The following is a 16,763-nucleotide window of genomic DNA, read 5'->3' as shown; positions in this document are numbered from 1 at the left end:
AACTAACTTTGAATTCGCAGAAAAGATAACTTTACTGCTAATCTTTTTTCTCTAACTTTCTCCCAAGCATTTAAATACAGTTGTTTTTCTTAAGATCTTAGTTAGGAAAAAATGATGAAATCCAACAGAATGTTTCCAAAAAGCTTTAGTAGGTATGAGCACAAGAAGTTCAGGCTCTGGGCAGTTATTGGATTCTTCCTGCTTCCAATAAGCTTCTTCACTCTCCTTAGAACTTCTTTTAATCCTCTTCCAAATTGTAAGTCATTTCTTCCTCTGTTGTTGCAGGAAAATGAAATCTATAAATAGATATATAGGTTATGCATCTATTAATTCCATCCTCTTATTTTGAATTGGTTTTGAACAGGATTGGAGAGTTTTGCAGAAATAGATACCAGGATGCTTTAAAGTTTTCCTCACTAATTTCATTTGTTCTCTATGTGAAGTTTCAGGTAGAAATGTAGTAGTGAGGAAGCAAATTTGCAATGTTTCAGACCCAAAATTTGATTACTGTGATGTTGAGGGAGATATTAGGATTCGTGGGATATATTCCAAAGTCTTTCATGCTTCATCTCAAATGTATGATAGGGTAAGAAATGGATCATGGACTATAAAACCTTATCCTCGAAAAGATGATCATTTCATGATGGATTTCATAGAGAAATTTTCAGTGCATGCGATTGTGGATGATGAAGAAGCCCCAGCTTGCGATGTAAATCATAGTGTTCCTGCTCTTGTGTTCTCCATTGGAGGATATTCCTCAGGAAACCATTGGCATGCTTTCACTGACACGCTCGTTCCTCTTTTCCAAGCTTCAGCTCAATTTCATGGTGAAGTTCAGTTTCTTATAACTGATTTTGGAGAATTCTGGATTACAAAGTACCAAGCAATACTAAAACAACTCTCAAGGTATGAGATCATCAATATTGACACTGACTATAATGTTCATTGCTTTCCAAGAATGATTGTTGGTCTTAAGTATTACAAGGACTTTAGGATTGATCCTTTAGCAGCTTCAAATGGGTATTCAGCAAAAGAATTCAGAAAGCTCATAAGAGATGCCTACTATTTGAAGAGATCAGATGCAATCAACATTGGTCTTCAACCAAAAGAGAAACCAAGGCTTCTGATCATAACCCGAAAAGAAACTCGAGCATTTATGAATGTCGATGAAATAGTCGAATTGGCTAAGAACATGGACTTCGAAGTAGTTGTAACTGATGCTACAGGTATGGATAAATTCTCACACGTCGTGAATTCCTGCGATGTGATGATGGGAGTTCATGGAGCAGGGCTCACAAACCTTGTTTTCCTTCCTAACAATGCAGTGGTGATACAGATACTTCCTTGGGGCACACTATATGAATGGTTGGCTTCAAATTGTTTTGGGGAGCCTGCCATGGATATGGACTTAAGGTATCTAGAGTATAAGATAAAAGCAGAAGAGAGCTCTTTAATTCAACAGTACTCACTAGATCATCCAATTTTTAAGAATTCCAATTCAAATGAAAATGTTGATTGGGAATCCTTTAAATCTATCTATTTGAAGCAAAATGTAAAGGTTGATGTGGGCAGATTCAAACCTACATTGGCAAAAGCTCTTGAGCTTCTCACTCACTAGATTTGAATGTATTCTCAGCCTAAAAACCTTGTAGCCCATCTCTGAAAATAGATCTTGGAATAAACCCATTGTATACTTTGATGGTGTAACTTTGAAGATTCAACTTATGTTTAGATTCTCTCTCTTTTAAAAGTTAATTAGACAAAAGGGTTTTTTTACAAGGCTATGTATGGTGGCATGATTTTGTTTTCAATTATTGAAAGAGGAAGAAAACCATGTATGATGCAAGGTTGTCTCCTTCCAGTGATCATGATATGATCATATATACACCAACGAATCAGAATTTCATGAATATAACTTGTTCGAAGAAGGAAAGAAATTTTTCTGTACAGTCTTTCTTCAACAATTTTTACTGAGTCAATACCTAAACCTTAGACTACAATTTTGATCCACCAATCATTATGCAAGGCCTGCTCCAAGCAAGTTTATAAAAACATCATGCTTCTAGTTGACCTTTTGAGGGGAAGTTGTGAGACGTGACAACTTATCAACATATGGGGACCATGATACATGCAAAAATCCTTTTTTAAAAAAGAATAAAAAAATCACATTTGTGTCCTCAATAAATGGAGATGAAGAACACCATGCCAATTGCCACCTCATTTTGAATTGAATTGAGAACCACCCTCCCTAGTCCATCAAACAGGACTGATGGCATATAATAACCTTCCATTTATGAGCAAGAATTCAATTTCAACTCTTCTCTCTTACTTCTCCAAAGCTTTCAAATACAAGATGTCTGCTGAAAGCTTCAATTGGTATAAGCACAGGTTGTGGTCATTAATTGGATTCTTCATCTTCCCATTATGCTTCTTCATTCTTCTTATACCTCATCTTGGTCCTCTACCAATTAGTAAGTTGTTCCTTGCTCTTTTCTTGCCTGCAATTTTTTCTGTTTTAACATAGTTTGCGAGCTTTGAATCTATCTTAAGACCCATTGATCTCTAAAATGAGTAAATTCATCACCAATTGAAGTGTTGTGCAAGCATTCCTAGTTTTCTAATCTTTTATATCTTTCAGTAAATTTGCAGCACTCCATGGATGCTGGTCTCACAGTACAAGGAATTGAGAATTCAAACACATCTCAGCCATCAAGTAATCGAAGTTCTTTTTAACCAGACATGCTAGTGCTCTTCCATTATGCTGGCTAATTTTATTCTTTTACATGTGAAATTTCAGGTGCAGAGGTAATAGAGAGAAAGCCGATTTGCAATGTTTCAGACCCAAAATATGATTTTTGTGATGTTGAAGGTGATATTAGGATTCATGGGAAGTCCTCCAAAATCTTTGTTGTTTCATCCCAAACGGATAATTTGCTAGGGAATGAATCATGGACTGTAAAACCTTATCCGCGAAAGAAGGACCAATACATGATGGGAATGATCAAGGAATTCTCAGTAGTTGTGACTCTGGGTCATGAAGAAGAAGCCTTGCCTTGCAGTCTAAATCACAGTGTTCCGGCCATCGTCTTCTCGGTTGGAGGATATGCCGGAACAAACTACTGGCATGCCTTCACAGATATACTAGTTCCTCTCTTTGCAGCTTCAGCTCAATTTCATGGTGAAGTTCAGTTTCTTGTGGCAAATTTTGACGAACGTTGGATTATGAAGTACCAAGCAATACTAAAGCAACTTTCAAGGTATGAAATCATCAATATCGATGCCGAAGATAATGTCCACTGCTTCCCATATTTGATGGTTGGTCTTAAGCATTTCAAGGAGTTAAGGGTTGACCCATTAACAGCTTCAAAAGGGTACTCCATGAAAGAGTTCAGGAAACTCATAAGAAATGCCTACTCATTGAAGAAGTCAACTGCAATAAAGACTTGTCCTGATTCAGAAAAGAAGCCAAGGGTTATGATCCTCTCAAGGAATGACACCCGAAAATTTTTGAATATCAAAGAAATAGCCGAATTGGCTAAAAGCATGGGTTTTGAAGTAGTTATTGCTGAGGCAATGGCAGATTTGGATAAATTCTCCCACATTGTGAACTCATGTGATGTGATGGTAGGGATTCATGGAGCAGGGCTCACAAACCTTGTTTTCCTTCCCAGCAATGCAATAGTGATACAGGTACTTCCTTGGGGTGGATTTTTTGAATGGTTGGCTTCTAATTGTTTTGGCGACCCTGCCTTGGATATGGGGTTAAGGTATATGGAGTATCGGATAAAAGAAGAAGAGAGTTCTTTAATAGAACAATACCCACTTGACCATCCAGTTTTTAAGGATACTGAGTCAATTCATAAGGGTGATTGGGTAGTATTTAAATCTGTTTACTTGGATAAGCAAGATCTGAAGCTCAATATCAGTAGGTTTAAAGCTACATTGTTAGAAGCCCTTGAGCTTCTCCATCTAGATTGTGTTCATTAACTGTTCGAAATTATGTCTACAAGAATTCATCAGAGAAGGATCCACACTGGAGATATTTGTTTGATTGGGAGAACTCTCCAAACCTGCATATTTGGATGTGGGTAGATACAATAAACTTCTGCTCTTTCTGTATTTGATTGTGTTTTGTTTGAGACTATGTTTGCAAGAAATTGTTTTCAGCGAAAAAGGAAAATTGAAATCGCTTGCTTCTCATTCTAAATGACTTCTGAATGACAATAACAGGTATATATGATTTCTGGTGATTTTAAGACAGAAAAGAATGTTGTCTGATCATGTGGATCCTGTGTCTAGACATAGGATCATGCAAATAACCACCCCATCCTCGAACTAAAAAAACTTCTGGTTCCTTCTATACTCACATTGGCCCCATGCTTGTCAAGGATTGCATGACCATTGGGCTGCAAGGGTTCTTAGATTGATAAATGCTGGGAAAGAAGAAAACAAAGCAATCACAATTTTGATTTTTAACTTGTTTCAACCCTTTTTCACAATTGCATCATAATAGGTTTTGAGCTCCAATGATTTTTTTGGTATCACTGTTTCTTTTAATTTCATCTGATCCACAGGAACCAGATAGATTTTGAAAGCTCCAAACATATTCTTGTCAGTATACTGCAAAATCTCTCTCGATGGATTACTGATCTTCAGTTATCTCCTTGATTTCAACTTCTCCTCCTTGCTCCCCTCAGCTTAATGCTTTTGCTACCATTCTTAATTTTACAGATTTTCTTGCTACTAATTATCATTATATTTCATTTGCTGGCAATTTTAACAGTCTTAAGATACAAGCCGGACTTCATGTATTTTATTTCAAAATCAACTTTACCTTATTTGGGTTGGAGTATGGCATAGCAGGAGGTGAGATTGCGATAAAAGATCCTCTCAAAGAAACAGAAGGCTACTGTGTTAACCTGGTTTGCTGTCTTTTGATAGAGCTGGTGACTCCAGCTTGACTATCCTTCTAAAAGTATATCTCTCCACGGACATATAGATCCTTTGAGGCATAAAAAACAAAAAAAATTGCAACCCAAATCTGTACTTCATGAACAAGATTAAGCATTGCTAAAAGGCAGAAATAAATAATTTTACTATTTCTGGCTGTAGTTCAGATCACAGTCACGTTACACCATAACCCTTTTCAGCTGCGAGTGAGAAAACCACGAAGAGAACCAGCTGTTCCACGTTTCTTAGCCTGGTGAGAGCATTCAAAAGGGGAAACAGTTTTAGGTTTCTCTTCACAGTAATATAACTGGAACATAGAAAGATATATTTATCCTCACCTTCTCACTGTTAAACAAGTCTTCTGCAATTGCTTCCATATGCTTTCTTTTCTTCTCTTCTTTCACATACTCCCCCAAATCTTCACCCCCATAATCAGATTCTCTACCAGCACAAATCAGAGAATGAAATATGTAAGCTTCACGGTCTCCCACAACCAACAAAAATATCCAGACAACGAAATGGAATCAAGAAATGTGCCTTACTCGTACGGATGTTTTGAAAAAGGAATTAGATCATTGAAGCTATTCCCAGACTGAACTTCTCTCTACAAGACAACATAACAGTGAACAAAACCGTTATCAAATATCCTTCTGTTTCCTCATTGCTCATGAAAGATAAAGATTCAAGAATGTCAAGACAAAAATATGATTAGGACTTGCAACGAATAAATAAGACTTGCTACTAGTGGAGCCCAAACTGGGATATGTTGAACTAAACTTGTTTGTGGGTCTTAAGTCGTCAACTATAAATGACAACCTAATGACAACTAAATTTGAAGACAGTCTAATGTCTTGGTACCAGTTAAGGGAAGTTAGGTATTATGCTTTATTTGCTTCGTTCTTATTTCCCTATTGAGTCTCTTAATACAAATTGACTGAAGTGGGAGCTCCAACACTACATGGAACTCCCAAGGATTCAAATACATCAAATCTTCTTTTTTCTCTTTTATTATTACTTACATGTTATCAGAGCAAGATCTTTATGGACTGCTAGAACCTTCATTGCATCCTGTCTCTGCTCTTTCAAAGTTTCAACCATCATTAATTGATTCATTTCAGTTCAAGGTTTGAAAGTTTTTTCAGCTTTTTGCCTGGAAAGGGAAGTGCAACCTATGCTGCATTTTGGGAGCCTTTTAAACTAGTTCAGCATTGAAGATTGAGAACTAGGTTTCCTCCACTTCATAGCGATTTATTTATGGATTCAAGAGCTAAGAATGAAGTTTTGGATCAATTTTTAGGGCAGAAGTAGAGAACAAGTTTTCCAGGTTTTGCAATTTTTGCAGAAGAGATATGAAATCGACTTTCTATCAGGGTTTCGGATGGAATTTTTTTTTTTTTCCTTGGAGATTGATTCTACTGAGTTAGAAAATGAAAATCAAGCTTGTTTTAGTTTTGAGATCAAGAATCAACTTTTCAGGGCAATGCAGATCCTAACTAGGGCCCTCAGATTTACTACGCTGTCCTTAGAAGCCTAGTGAAGCCCCAAGGCTTGCTGCCAGGCAGCACTAGAGCTTCAGGCTTGCTGCCCTGCAGCACTAGAAGTCATTATTCTTTTTCCATACTCTAGCTATTTTTCAGTTTTCCAGTAATTACAATGGCAGCTTAATAACTTTGCCCAACTTTAAGTCAAGGACAGTAAAGGAGTAAAGGACATTTAGGTTATTTGCCTTTATTTGAAGTCAGATTTTTATTTCAAACAAAGCCAGTGATTTGGAGCCCATGGTCCTCATAGACGTCTAATTATAAAGACCTAATAAATTGCTGTTTAATTTCCTAGTTTCAATCTGATTCCAAGTCCTAATTTCGATAAGGATTCTTTTGTGAGGCTATTTTAAGCCACACCCCCCCCCCCCCCAAAAAAAAAAAAAAAAAAAAAAAAAGAGATTGGAAAAGACACCAACTTATTTTATGAAATTCTCTCAGCCTTGTGCTCTGAATTTATGATCTCTTTACTGTTTTGTAATGAGAATAGTGTCGTCAACTCTTGGCAAGGGACTCCAAGTGTTAACCTGCAGCAGTCGACTCCAGCACCTCTGCAGTTCAAGACAAGGCTCCTACATTCAGGTAGCTAGCATACCCCCATTGGCCCATTTCCCTTCTCTCTCACCCTTTTTTCTTGAATTTTCGGAATTCTTATAACCCTAAAACCTTGGCACCCCAAATCTTGTAGTTTAGTCATTTATTCCCAACCAAACTTCAAGGATCATATCGCTGTATCATCACGTACTTTCCCTTGATGATTCAACCCATTCTGACCAGCCAAACCATAGAATTCCAAATTCCAATACCTTGGGATTCAACCATGGGAAATTCGACCAACTTTGTGAGCCTCTCCTAGGCATTAGAACCTAGATCCTATCCAAGTTGCCAGCCAAGCTGAGAAACCTAAATCCCAAAAACCTGACTCAACAAGTTTACTCTGAAATCTTCCCTAAGAGGAACTTTTCTCCTTAACTAAACATTCACCATTGCATTCACAGCCCTATCAAAACTATGTAAACCCCCTCATCTCCCCCCCCCCCCCCCCCCCCCCCCAAAAAAAAAAAAAACCCTTTTTCCCAAAAACGACCCCAATAGCCTGCAACCAAAATTTCAAGAAGTCTTCCTTAAGACTGTAAAATGTTGGTTTTGCTAAGATTTTGGAAGGGCTTGGCCCTCATTCAACTGGGGCTACATAAAAGTGAAACCAACCTTCCAAGGTTGTGTGATGAGATTGACGTTTTCAGGTTTTCATTGTGTCTCCTACAGAACAAAAATGTGAAGAATAGCAGAAGGCAGAGATGCATGAGACAAGATTTAGCATGGTTCACCCTAAGGCTACGTCTATGGTTGAGCATATGATGGTTTCACCATAAAGAAGGAATAAGTAACAGTTTTACAGCCTTCAATGTTTTCGATCGAAATCTCAAACAAATGAGAAATATTTATAATGAAACCAGAAGAAAACCCCAGCCTAGGAAAAAGACCAAAATATCCTACCCAGAAAAAAGCCAACCCCCTTAACAATTTGGGGCCAACAACCAATCATTTTGAAGCTCTCAAAATTCTAAACACAACACATCCGCCTACACAGTGGTGGTGTTCACTGTTTTTTGACATTCTGGGTGTGTGTTAAGACTCCAAAATAGGCACCAAAAGAATTCTAGCTAGGCCAAATTGGTTTTCATCAATAACAAAGTCGCAGTCAAGCTAGGGTATTCAAGATCCGGGTTAGGATTTTAAAAAGCCCAGCCCCAACTGATCTTGTTTCAGCCCTAATAAGAATCATAATTAATAAGGGGGGAAAAGAAGAAGAAAAATGCTAATTCCCTTACACCATGGTAGACAAACAACAACTAATAACTTGATACACAATGTAGATGGTACTTGTATATAAACACTATATTCCAGTATGCTGAGGAAATTCTTCTTCCAACAAATCACGCTTGTCCTCCACAGATGCTAATTTAATTTGCCAATTAAGAAGAATGGATGCTGTCAACAGGGAGATTCAATTATTGTTGATCTCATAGGCGTGTACATCATGATTCAATAGTCATTCAGGAGGGAGATTCCAAATTGGTATTGATATACAAAGAATCAAAATATTTTGAACCTGACTTGCTGTCTAACCAAATAAAGTCAAGTCCATACATAAAAATAATCTTTTTTTTTTGGGAGAAATATCAGAAAGTAGAGAAAGGAGATAAGTAGAATAGCACAAGTGCATAAACAAATTGCAGTGCAGGAGATAGAATATTATCAGTTACCTTTCTGAAGCGCTTGAAATTGACCACTCTGCTATTTGTGGTAGAATAAATTGAAGCAGGTATCTGAGTATCTTTAACGATCAAATCTTGACTGTATATAATATCTAAGAATTGGTTCTTAGATGTATCTGATTCATCAACCTTGTCCCTTCTGGTGATAACATCTTTATCCTCGTAATTGAAGCTTGGGATTGGCATGTAGTCTGATTTAGTACCAGCATGCCCTCCAGGTATCTCTCCTTTGACTTCTGATTTGTTATATTCAGATATTTCCTCTTCAATCTCGGTTTTTATGGCTGCTTCTGCTTGGACTGCTTCAGCTACACAATCAGATGCTGCCATGTCCACTTCCTCCTCAGAATCCGCCACTATAGTCTCATCAGTGGAGCATGAAGAAGAAATGACAACTGCAGAAGGACAAATGAATAAGGAACCTAACTTGATAGAGAATGTGTTTCCTTTATATAATAAAACTAAGAGAATACACTTCAAGAAGAATAAATTGTAAGATAAAGGCCTTGAGTAAAACCATTAGAAAAACAGAGGATCAGCAAGGATTTCCTTAGGGGGAAAAAAAAAAAAAAAAAAAAGAGGAGGGGGGGGGGGGGGGGGGGGGGGGGGAAAAAAAAAAAAAAAAAAAAAAAACAAAACCCACCCCGGGGGGGGGGGGGGGGGGGGGGGGGGGGGGGGGGGGACACCCCACAACACAAAAAAACGAACAACCCGGGGGGGGGGGGAGGGGGGGGGGGGGGGAGAGAAAAAAAAGAAAAAAAAGAAAAAAAAGGGCCCCAAGGGGGGGACACGCCCCCCCCCCCCCCGGCGCCCCCCCCCCCCCAAATTGGGGAAGCCAAAAAAAAAACGGGCGGGCCCCCCCCCCCCCCCCCAAAAGGCCCCACCAACCCCCCCCCCCCCAATCCCCCATTTCTTTTGAAAACCGGGCCCCCCCACCGCCAAGGCATCTGAAGACAGTATGCTGGAGCTTGAAAACAGAATGAACTTCGTCCTGGTCAGACAAGGAAAAAGACCTCAAGATATCCAGAAGACACCAGATTCATCAGGCAGGAAGAGGAGTGGCAAGAGCCACTCCGAAATCTGGACTGAGCAAAGAAGAAGAGGCCAGGTGAGACAACTTCTTAGGATACAGAAGGGTGCTTATACAATTGCTGCAGTAAAAGCGGTTAGCAGAGGATGGAGGAGCTCCACCAATGGCTGAGTAGAGCTATAGATTGACAGTAGGAGAGTTTGAACTGCAGAGTTACCATGAGCAGAACCATTCTAAGTGGCAGTAGCTGGGTAGTGTTCATTTCTTTGCCCTTTTAACCATTGATTGAAGTTTTCATAAAATAAACCCTACGGCACGTCCATGGCATGAAGTAGGTATTCTTACAGGCAGCAGACTGAAATATGGCCCTTTTACTTAAATCAGTTCTCCACCACATATGAGAAGGGGGGAGAGGGGGAAAAAGAATTTATTAATCAGTCTCCACTCTCCATGTGACTTTGACACAACTCAGTGAGAATATACGGAGTATTTGGGCATCTTACAGATGTCAATTTTGTACAAAGTATCTAGGAAGTTTGCCACCAAATATGACCCATAGATTAACAGATGAGAAGATTTTAAGGGAAGTTAATGTAAATCAAATAAAATCTCTTTATAAAGCACCAGACGAAAACATTTACCAGAAAAGGGAACAAAAGAATTTCAAGAGTTATTTTGTAAAGAAAAGCCTACAAAATTTCTCAGAAACACGTGAGAAAAAACGTACCAGATGGTGGTTCCACACTCGATGGATCCAGATACCCAGATAAAACAGCAGAAACCAAATTCTTGTCAATTACTCTGGACAGAGAACGGACATGATGCAAGCGGTCAAACTCATTTATTGATCCTTGAGGGATCACTAGTACCACTTGATTATTTTCTCCATCTTCAGAGGCCTAAAAGAATGAGCAAATTATGAAGTCTCAGAAAGCAAGACTAACAAGGAGGGGGGAAAAAAAGTGAATCTAAAATGAAATTCAGGTATCAATTGTAAATCTCTCTTTTCTAGAAAACATATTAAGTAGGGAATAATCTACAGCACAAATATGAGAACAGAATTGTTGTAAAGGAAGTGATAGTTGTACAACAAAAAGACGGGGGGGAAATACTGAAGATCAACTACCCCCAACGTTCTTGTAGGAAAAGTGCACCATAACAGATGGCCCAAACAGCTTGAGTACATTCTTGGGAATAAATTGAAATACTGCTGCATCCCTCCACGAACGTGCTAAAGGTGAGAGCCTTGTGCACTAGCTATGGCTTTTTATTATGTTAGATAGATATTAAAACCTATATAACATTGTACCGTTGATTTGCTCACCATGCCCTCAGTTTTCGCTTTGACACTATCAATATCTAGAACCACATTCCATCACTTCAGACGGACCTCCCAAGCATCTTGCACAACAACTCATTAACATTTCCACCTTCCCCCCCCCCCCCCTCCTCAAAAAAATAAAAAAAAAAACAACCAACCTTCCATCCAGAAGGCAGTGGGGAGGCTTGTCAGCCTCTTCCAACACAAGTGCCTCACAAAAAAAGCTCATTACAAGGAAACCACAGGGAGAATGATGCTGCTTGCACATACAATGCAGGCTCCAATGAAGAAAGAACCTTTTAATTAAAACCTACTTTTGTTGGAGAACAGACATGCAGACTGACTGCAGCCAAAAATAGCTGCTTTTTCGTACAAGCAAATAACAAGACCATAGCATACCCACCAAAAAAGAATAATCAAACCTCAAGCAAAACACTAATGTATTCCCCCAAAATCTTTCATAGAGAGTACAAGCACTATCAAGGTCAGTATCACGTACTTGGCTACCAGCAAAGAATTCATCAACAGTAAGTGCCTTTGCGCCACCAACATCCAATAATGACTTCAACCTATCACCATATTTATACTGCAATCAGAAAATACACATGATTACATCACTACCAAAAAAAAATTTACAAGTTATTTTGGATGGGTAGAAATGTAAATGTTTAATTATAACTGCAACTGGGCAGCAATATTTCTATATACTGACCTTTTTGATCAGGTAATGCTATATCCTTAGTCATAATAAGCATTTTTGGATGAATAAAAGTTCATCACTGCAAGGAGAGAAAATACAAGGAAACCCCCAGAAAAAGGGTCAAAAGAAAAAGAAATTACAGCAATAAGAACAAATACAAAATGCAACCCTTAGGAAGTGGGAACAGAGGGTTGCAGGCTTGCAGCAAGGTGGGAGAGCATCCCTACGAAATAACATAAGGTCGTTCCATCAGGAATCAACACACCCTGAGCAAGGTTTAAAGTATCCTACGATACGACACTCGCCAATACATATCCATATTGGATACAACAGATACGATACATAGCGATACGTCTCTCTATTGGATTGTACTAAATACATTGACCAGTACAATACAATACTCAAAATGAGACAATACATCTCTTCAAATCACCTGACTGATTTTGATACCCGATACCAATACTTTAAACCTTGACCACACTAAGAGTTTGCTTCTGATCTATCAGGTGACAGAGTCCCAAGTTTGCTAAAAAGATCCAAAATATGGTGAATGGCAGAGCACCACAGGCTTACCCACCCTTCCACAGTTACACTTACCAGCAAAGGTCATGTCAACCAAATACAACCTGAAATATGGTAAATAGCAGCACAAAACGCAAGCTTACCCACCCTTCCACAGATGCACTTGCCGGCAAAGGTCATGTGACTCATGTCAAACCAAATCCATTTCCTCTTGAATCACAAAATCTTTTCCCTTTCCAAAGCGGTGAGAACGAACGTGTAAAGAATAGATGGTCCAAACAGCACATTGGGAGCCTAGAATCAAGCAACGAATGAGAAAGGACTGCATTGAGAGGAAGTTAGACAGGGCCCACCAAACAGTGAAGATGTGACAAGGGATATGGACCTTAAATCACACCAAATTTACACCATGGAGATATTGAGCCACAAGCTATGATGAGATCCAAGACTTAGAGGGAAAGGGGACCAAACAACAATATCCCCAGAGCCATTAATATAGATCAAATGACTGGTTGCTAGTATTCCACCAAAGAAAGAAAAGAAGAACCAAACTGGTCTAGCAGCAACAGTCCATTGAACCAGATTCTAATTGGCCACGGCTAGACAAGCTGGAGCCATTGTAGCAGTCTAGATCGAGCCAGCCAAGGAGTGCTTCAAGAAGACCTAATAGTACCACACAAAGTTTCTTGCAATGAGCCTTTGGCCAGTCAACCTCAATTGTCTTTGAATAGTTTCTAATTGGATTGTCCTCGGACGTATAGAAGGCTGGATCATAAAGCCTTTAGTAGGTCCTATTCCCATTTCCCAATCAGTATCTACTTTCAACTAGTTACTATTTCATTAGTTCCTATTTTTACTTTCTAATTTTGTAAGTTGGCCAAAGTCATTAAAGCAACCAGAGAATGAGAATGACAATGAATTAGTGAATGAAATTTGAAGTTATTGGTTGCAGTTTGGTTTGGGAGAGAATTCACTGTTCAACAGCTTAGATAGCCATATTTTTCTTCTTCTCTGTCTTCAGCTCCTTTACTTTTCGCTCTTATGTGCTCTCTAGCTGGTATTTCAATATAACTATTCGACGAGAGTTGTTGCTGCCAAGCCCTCTGTTATTGACTGAACACAATCTCCATATGTGTTCCTGATGTCTGATGACCAAGTTCAAAACCCACCTTCAACCCAATGAAGCCCTCCTCCTGTGCTATTTTTCTTGTGCTAAACTGTTGCCAAGCCCCTGCTACCTTGGCAAGAAGACTCCAATATGCTGTTGAAGATCATCCATAATATCAGTCCTTAGTCTAATCAATCCTCAGCTGCAACCTGGTTTCTTCTGACTTGAGCATTGATTGGGGCTTATTCTAAGCTCTATTCATTACAGGATTTAGGATTTTATACTTTTACTATACCCTTAAAGAGGCCTAGACAATCCCCGTTTGACACCTATTTGTTGCTGCTACAATTTCAGAAATCCTACTGCAAGTACTTTAAGTTCTCTTACTTTGCAAACACTACTTCCACATCTGATTATTTTGTTCTACCTCATTAAACTTTGGAGCTTATTTTTGGGATGTAACCTTCAGTAGATAGTCTTACATTAATCATTGGGCCTTCCAAGAATGTTAGGATTGTGCTTTAGAAGGAACCCAACCGCAGAGTGGAGGTAGCAAAGCATTATGCTGAAAAGGATGTCTGCAACCATACACCATTCACTAAAGCCCAAACTGCATATGGCTCTAGCACCAACTGGATGCGGTGAACATGAACACCCATGAGAAGCCAGTAGCCTAGCGAAAGTCTAGCAGAGGCACCATCATCAATCAAGGAGATAAGAACAAAAGCAAGACGCCTAAGCTTTAGGATCTTTCACCAGCATGGTGGGAGATCCCGCGAGATATCTTGTTTTTTCAGCTTGGCAAGACAAGATGGAGAGCGAGAGCAGCCCCCCTCAAATCTTAGGAAGATGTCTTTGTGGGCCATCTCGGTAGAAGATATGGTGTTTGACCCAAAACCCATGGATATTGTGATGGTGTTTCCTTTGGAACCTTTTTGATTTGGTGTTGAACTATTTTTTGTGAGAGTTTGGTTGTGGACCTAAGCTTAGTTGGACCTAGTTTGGACTTCCCTCCATACTAGGTAGTAGTATGATGTATTGAAAGAAGCTCATCCAAAAATATTGAAGTTGGCCCATTAAATCCCTATTTTTGAATAGTTGTCCGGCAGTGGCATTTTGGTAAATATCTGTTTTGAAGGTTTTCGAAGCTTTATTTCTTTTAATTTCGTGGTAAACTATTTCCATTATGTTTCTAAACCTTTAGATAGTGTGGGATCGACCTTTGAACTTCCTCTTTGGCAACCAATCAACCATCGGGGTCGGTTTGGCGGTTTGGTGAAACCCTAGTAACTCTTGAACTCTTTGTGCTATTTGGGGGAACTCCATGTGTTTCACTCTCAATCTGTTTCTAAGCCTTGGGAGACGTGGGGATTCCTATAACCTCTCCTTCGAAGCCAAGAAAGATCCTCAGCATCTCTTCGATTTCTTCATCGGTTTCTCTTCTAAAATGTTGGTATTCAATTCGCTTCTTCTTTAATTCATTCTTTCCTCTCTACTTCTGATTTTCTGATCATGAGAAGGGTGTTACACTACTGTAATGACCTCTTCTTTAATTCTTTTAACCATAGAGTGAATCCCCCAATTCACTCTATGATCTTGAAGCCATATGGCGATGATCCTTGATTTTGATTCCACCAAAGCTCTTAATGATACTTTCCCTAATTTCCTACCTATCTTTATTATTGTGGGGAAGGTCTCATATTATTACCATGACCTTCCCTTGTGTCCTCATGATTGAGGAGTTGATCCTTGTTTTCCTTGGAACAATTGGCAACCCTTTTATTTTCTATTAATTCTTTGGACTCTCCCCAAAACCTTTCTTGATTGTAAATTCCTTGCCCCAAGGGTGAATCTTTATTCTCCCTAGTCTTTTCGTGGGATACACGGATTCTTGTTAGTAAATCCCTAATTGTATGATTTGAATTTGTTTCCCTTCACTTTAATTGAGAACCTTATTTTCTCTCATTGGTAGACCCTTCCTAATTCCATTCTTTATTTTGAAATACTAATGAGATGCTCCTTTATCTATCTTGGGTTGTTTTTGTGAGAATTAATTATGGGTAACTCTCATGAGAGGTAACCAATTCTTATGAGAGGTAACCATATATGAAACCCTATTGTTCTTTTATTTGTTGGAAACTTCCCAACACCTTTTCAGATTGTGCATTCTTTGTTTCTTTTTCCCATGGGTGAATCTTGATTCGTTGTTTCTCTTTCCTTTGGGTGATATTTGTGTTAACCTAAACTTGATCACTATATTTTCTTCATGATCCATGTTTAACCTAATTAGGATTTCTAATTATTCTTTCTTCGTTCTTGTTCTTGATTGAGATCAGGAAGAAGATGATGCATTCTTGCAACCATCTATTCCATGATCTCATTCTATTCTTTGAGATCTATGATCATCATCATGATCTTAACCCTAGCTAATAGATTCTTGAAACCTTAACCCTAACCCTTGAATGATCTTTCTGGAAACCTCTTGTTAACATAAACTAGATTTCCTATGGTTTCTTGTTATTTTCTTGATAACAATCATTCCCTCTCTTTCCGTGATCATAACCTTTTGATGAGCCATATGTTATGGTGAAACCCTAACCTCTTTGTTACAAACCTATTATGATTGATTTTTCGGACTATGATCTCCCCCATGTCTTCATTTGGGTTTGGTTGTACTTGGTCTTCAACCCCATGAGCAAAGCACCCTTGTATAGCAATATACTTGGGGGCGGTTACTAGTGGCGGTTGATTAAACCAAGCGACCTCCTTAAGCGACCGCCCGGTTCTCGCTTTGGGGAAAATGCCCTATTTTGCCCCCTGTTCGTTATAAATAGCATCCCTCGCCCTATTAACGCATTATTATGTTCGGGATTGCTATTTTGGGCGATTAGGCGGCGTGGAAACGTGCGGGATTCAGGTCGAAGTGTTGTTAATGATATGAAACCTTTTCTCTTCTATTCTTGGTGATTCTTATTAAGGTAATGAATCTCCATCTTCTATTCTCTTCTTTTTAACCTCTGATTGATATGAACCCATCCCCATTTTGTTAGTGGTTACCCAATTGATTTGTTGTATCTCCCTTTTCAATGTTCTTGATGAGATCCTGTCCGAAACGAACCCCGCATTTGTTTAATGGATGGATCCCATCAAGGGGAATGATTTGGGTAATAAATCTTTGTTAATTCTAGGGTTTCTTGTTACCCCCTTGTTCTAGACTTATTAAGCTTGAATTTCGGACTAAGATCATCCCAAAACGGATTGAAATCGGATGATAAAAAGTCTGATTTTCGGAGTTGGAAACTGTCGAACGGG

At 38.9% G+C, this 16,763-nt stretch overlaps 3 protein-coding genes across 3 annotated transcripts in view; 2 read left to right on the top strand and 1 right to left on the bottom strand.

Annotated features, from left to right (window-relative positions):
- Positions 1–8: 8 nt before the first annotated feature.
- On the top strand, positions 9–1,731 carry LOC149000502 (alpha-1,3-arabinosyltransferase XAT3-like). Its single transcript, XM_089141048.1, has 2 exons — positions 9–256; positions 444–1,731. The coding sequence occupies exons 1-2, from the start codon at positions 112–114 to the stop codon at positions 1,616–1,618; spliced, it is 1,320 nt and encodes a 439-aa protein (XP_088997174.1). The 5' UTR covers positions 9–111; the 3' UTR covers positions 1,619–1,731.
- Positions 1,732–2,251: 520 nt separating this feature from the next.
- LOC149000501 (alpha-1,3-arabinosyltransferase XAT2-like) lies at positions 2,252–3,987 on the top strand. Its single transcript, XM_089139175.1, has 3 exons — positions 2,252–2,471; positions 2,639–2,713; positions 2,798–3,987. The coding sequence occupies exons 1-3, from the start codon at positions 2,270–2,272 to the stop codon at positions 3,985–3,987; spliced, it is 1,467 nt and encodes a 488-aa protein (XP_088995301.1). The 5' UTR covers positions 2,252–2,269.
- NBS1 (nijmegen breakage syndrome 1) overlaps positions 3,886–16,763 on the bottom strand; it is a 38,721-nt gene continuing 25,843 nt past the window's right edge. Inside the window, exons 8-13 of the mRNA XM_089141047.1 lie at positions 11,621–11,707; positions 10,528–10,699; positions 8,759–9,165; positions 5,493–5,554; positions 5,289–5,391; positions 3,886–5,200 (exon numbers count right to left, since the gene is read on the bottom strand). Coding sequence (XP_088997173.1) covers positions 5,147–5,200; positions 5,289–5,391; positions 5,493–5,554; positions 8,759–9,165; positions 10,528–10,699; positions 11,621–11,707 — 885 coding nt within the window. The 3' untranslated portion in view covers positions 3,886–5,146. The remainder of the gene's footprint in view (positions 5,201–5,288; positions 5,392–5,492; positions 5,555–8,758; positions 9,166–10,527; positions 10,700–11,620; positions 11,708–16,763) is intronic.

Source organism: Hakea prostrata, chromosome 11 (genome assembly GCF_041222555.1).
Source record: "Hakea prostrata isolate BN-2017 chromosome 11, UWA_Hpros_2, whole genome shotgun sequence".
Classification (NCBI taxonomy): Eukaryota; Viridiplantae; Streptophyta; class Magnoliopsida; order Proteales; family Proteaceae; genus Hakea; species Hakea prostrata.
Note: the sequence above shows the minus strand (reverse complement) of the source record. Positions and strands in the feature narration are given on the sequence as shown.

Excerpts from the sequence above, each read along its gene's own strand:
- LOC149000502 (XM_089141048.1), top strand. The coding sequence starts at position 112 with ATGATGAAATCCAACAGAATGTTTCCAAAAAGCTTTAGTAGGTATGAG. Across the intron at positions 257-443 it reads TTTTAATCCTCTTCCAAATT|TTTCAGGTAGAAATGTAGTA; the intron begins GTAAGTCATTTC and ends CTCTATGTGAAG.
- LOC149000501 (XM_089139175.1), top strand. The coding sequence starts at position 2,270 with ATGGCATATAATAACCTTCCATTTATGAGCAAGAATTCAATTTCAACT. Across the intron at positions 2,472-2,638 it reads TCTTGGTCCTCTACCAATTA|TAAATTTGCAGCACTCCATG; the intron begins GTAAGTTGTTCC and ends TATATCTTTCAG. Across the intron at positions 2,714-2,797 it reads AAACACATCTCAGCCATCAA|GTGCAGAGGTAATAGAGAGA; the intron begins GTAATCGAAGTT and ends GTGAAATTTCAG.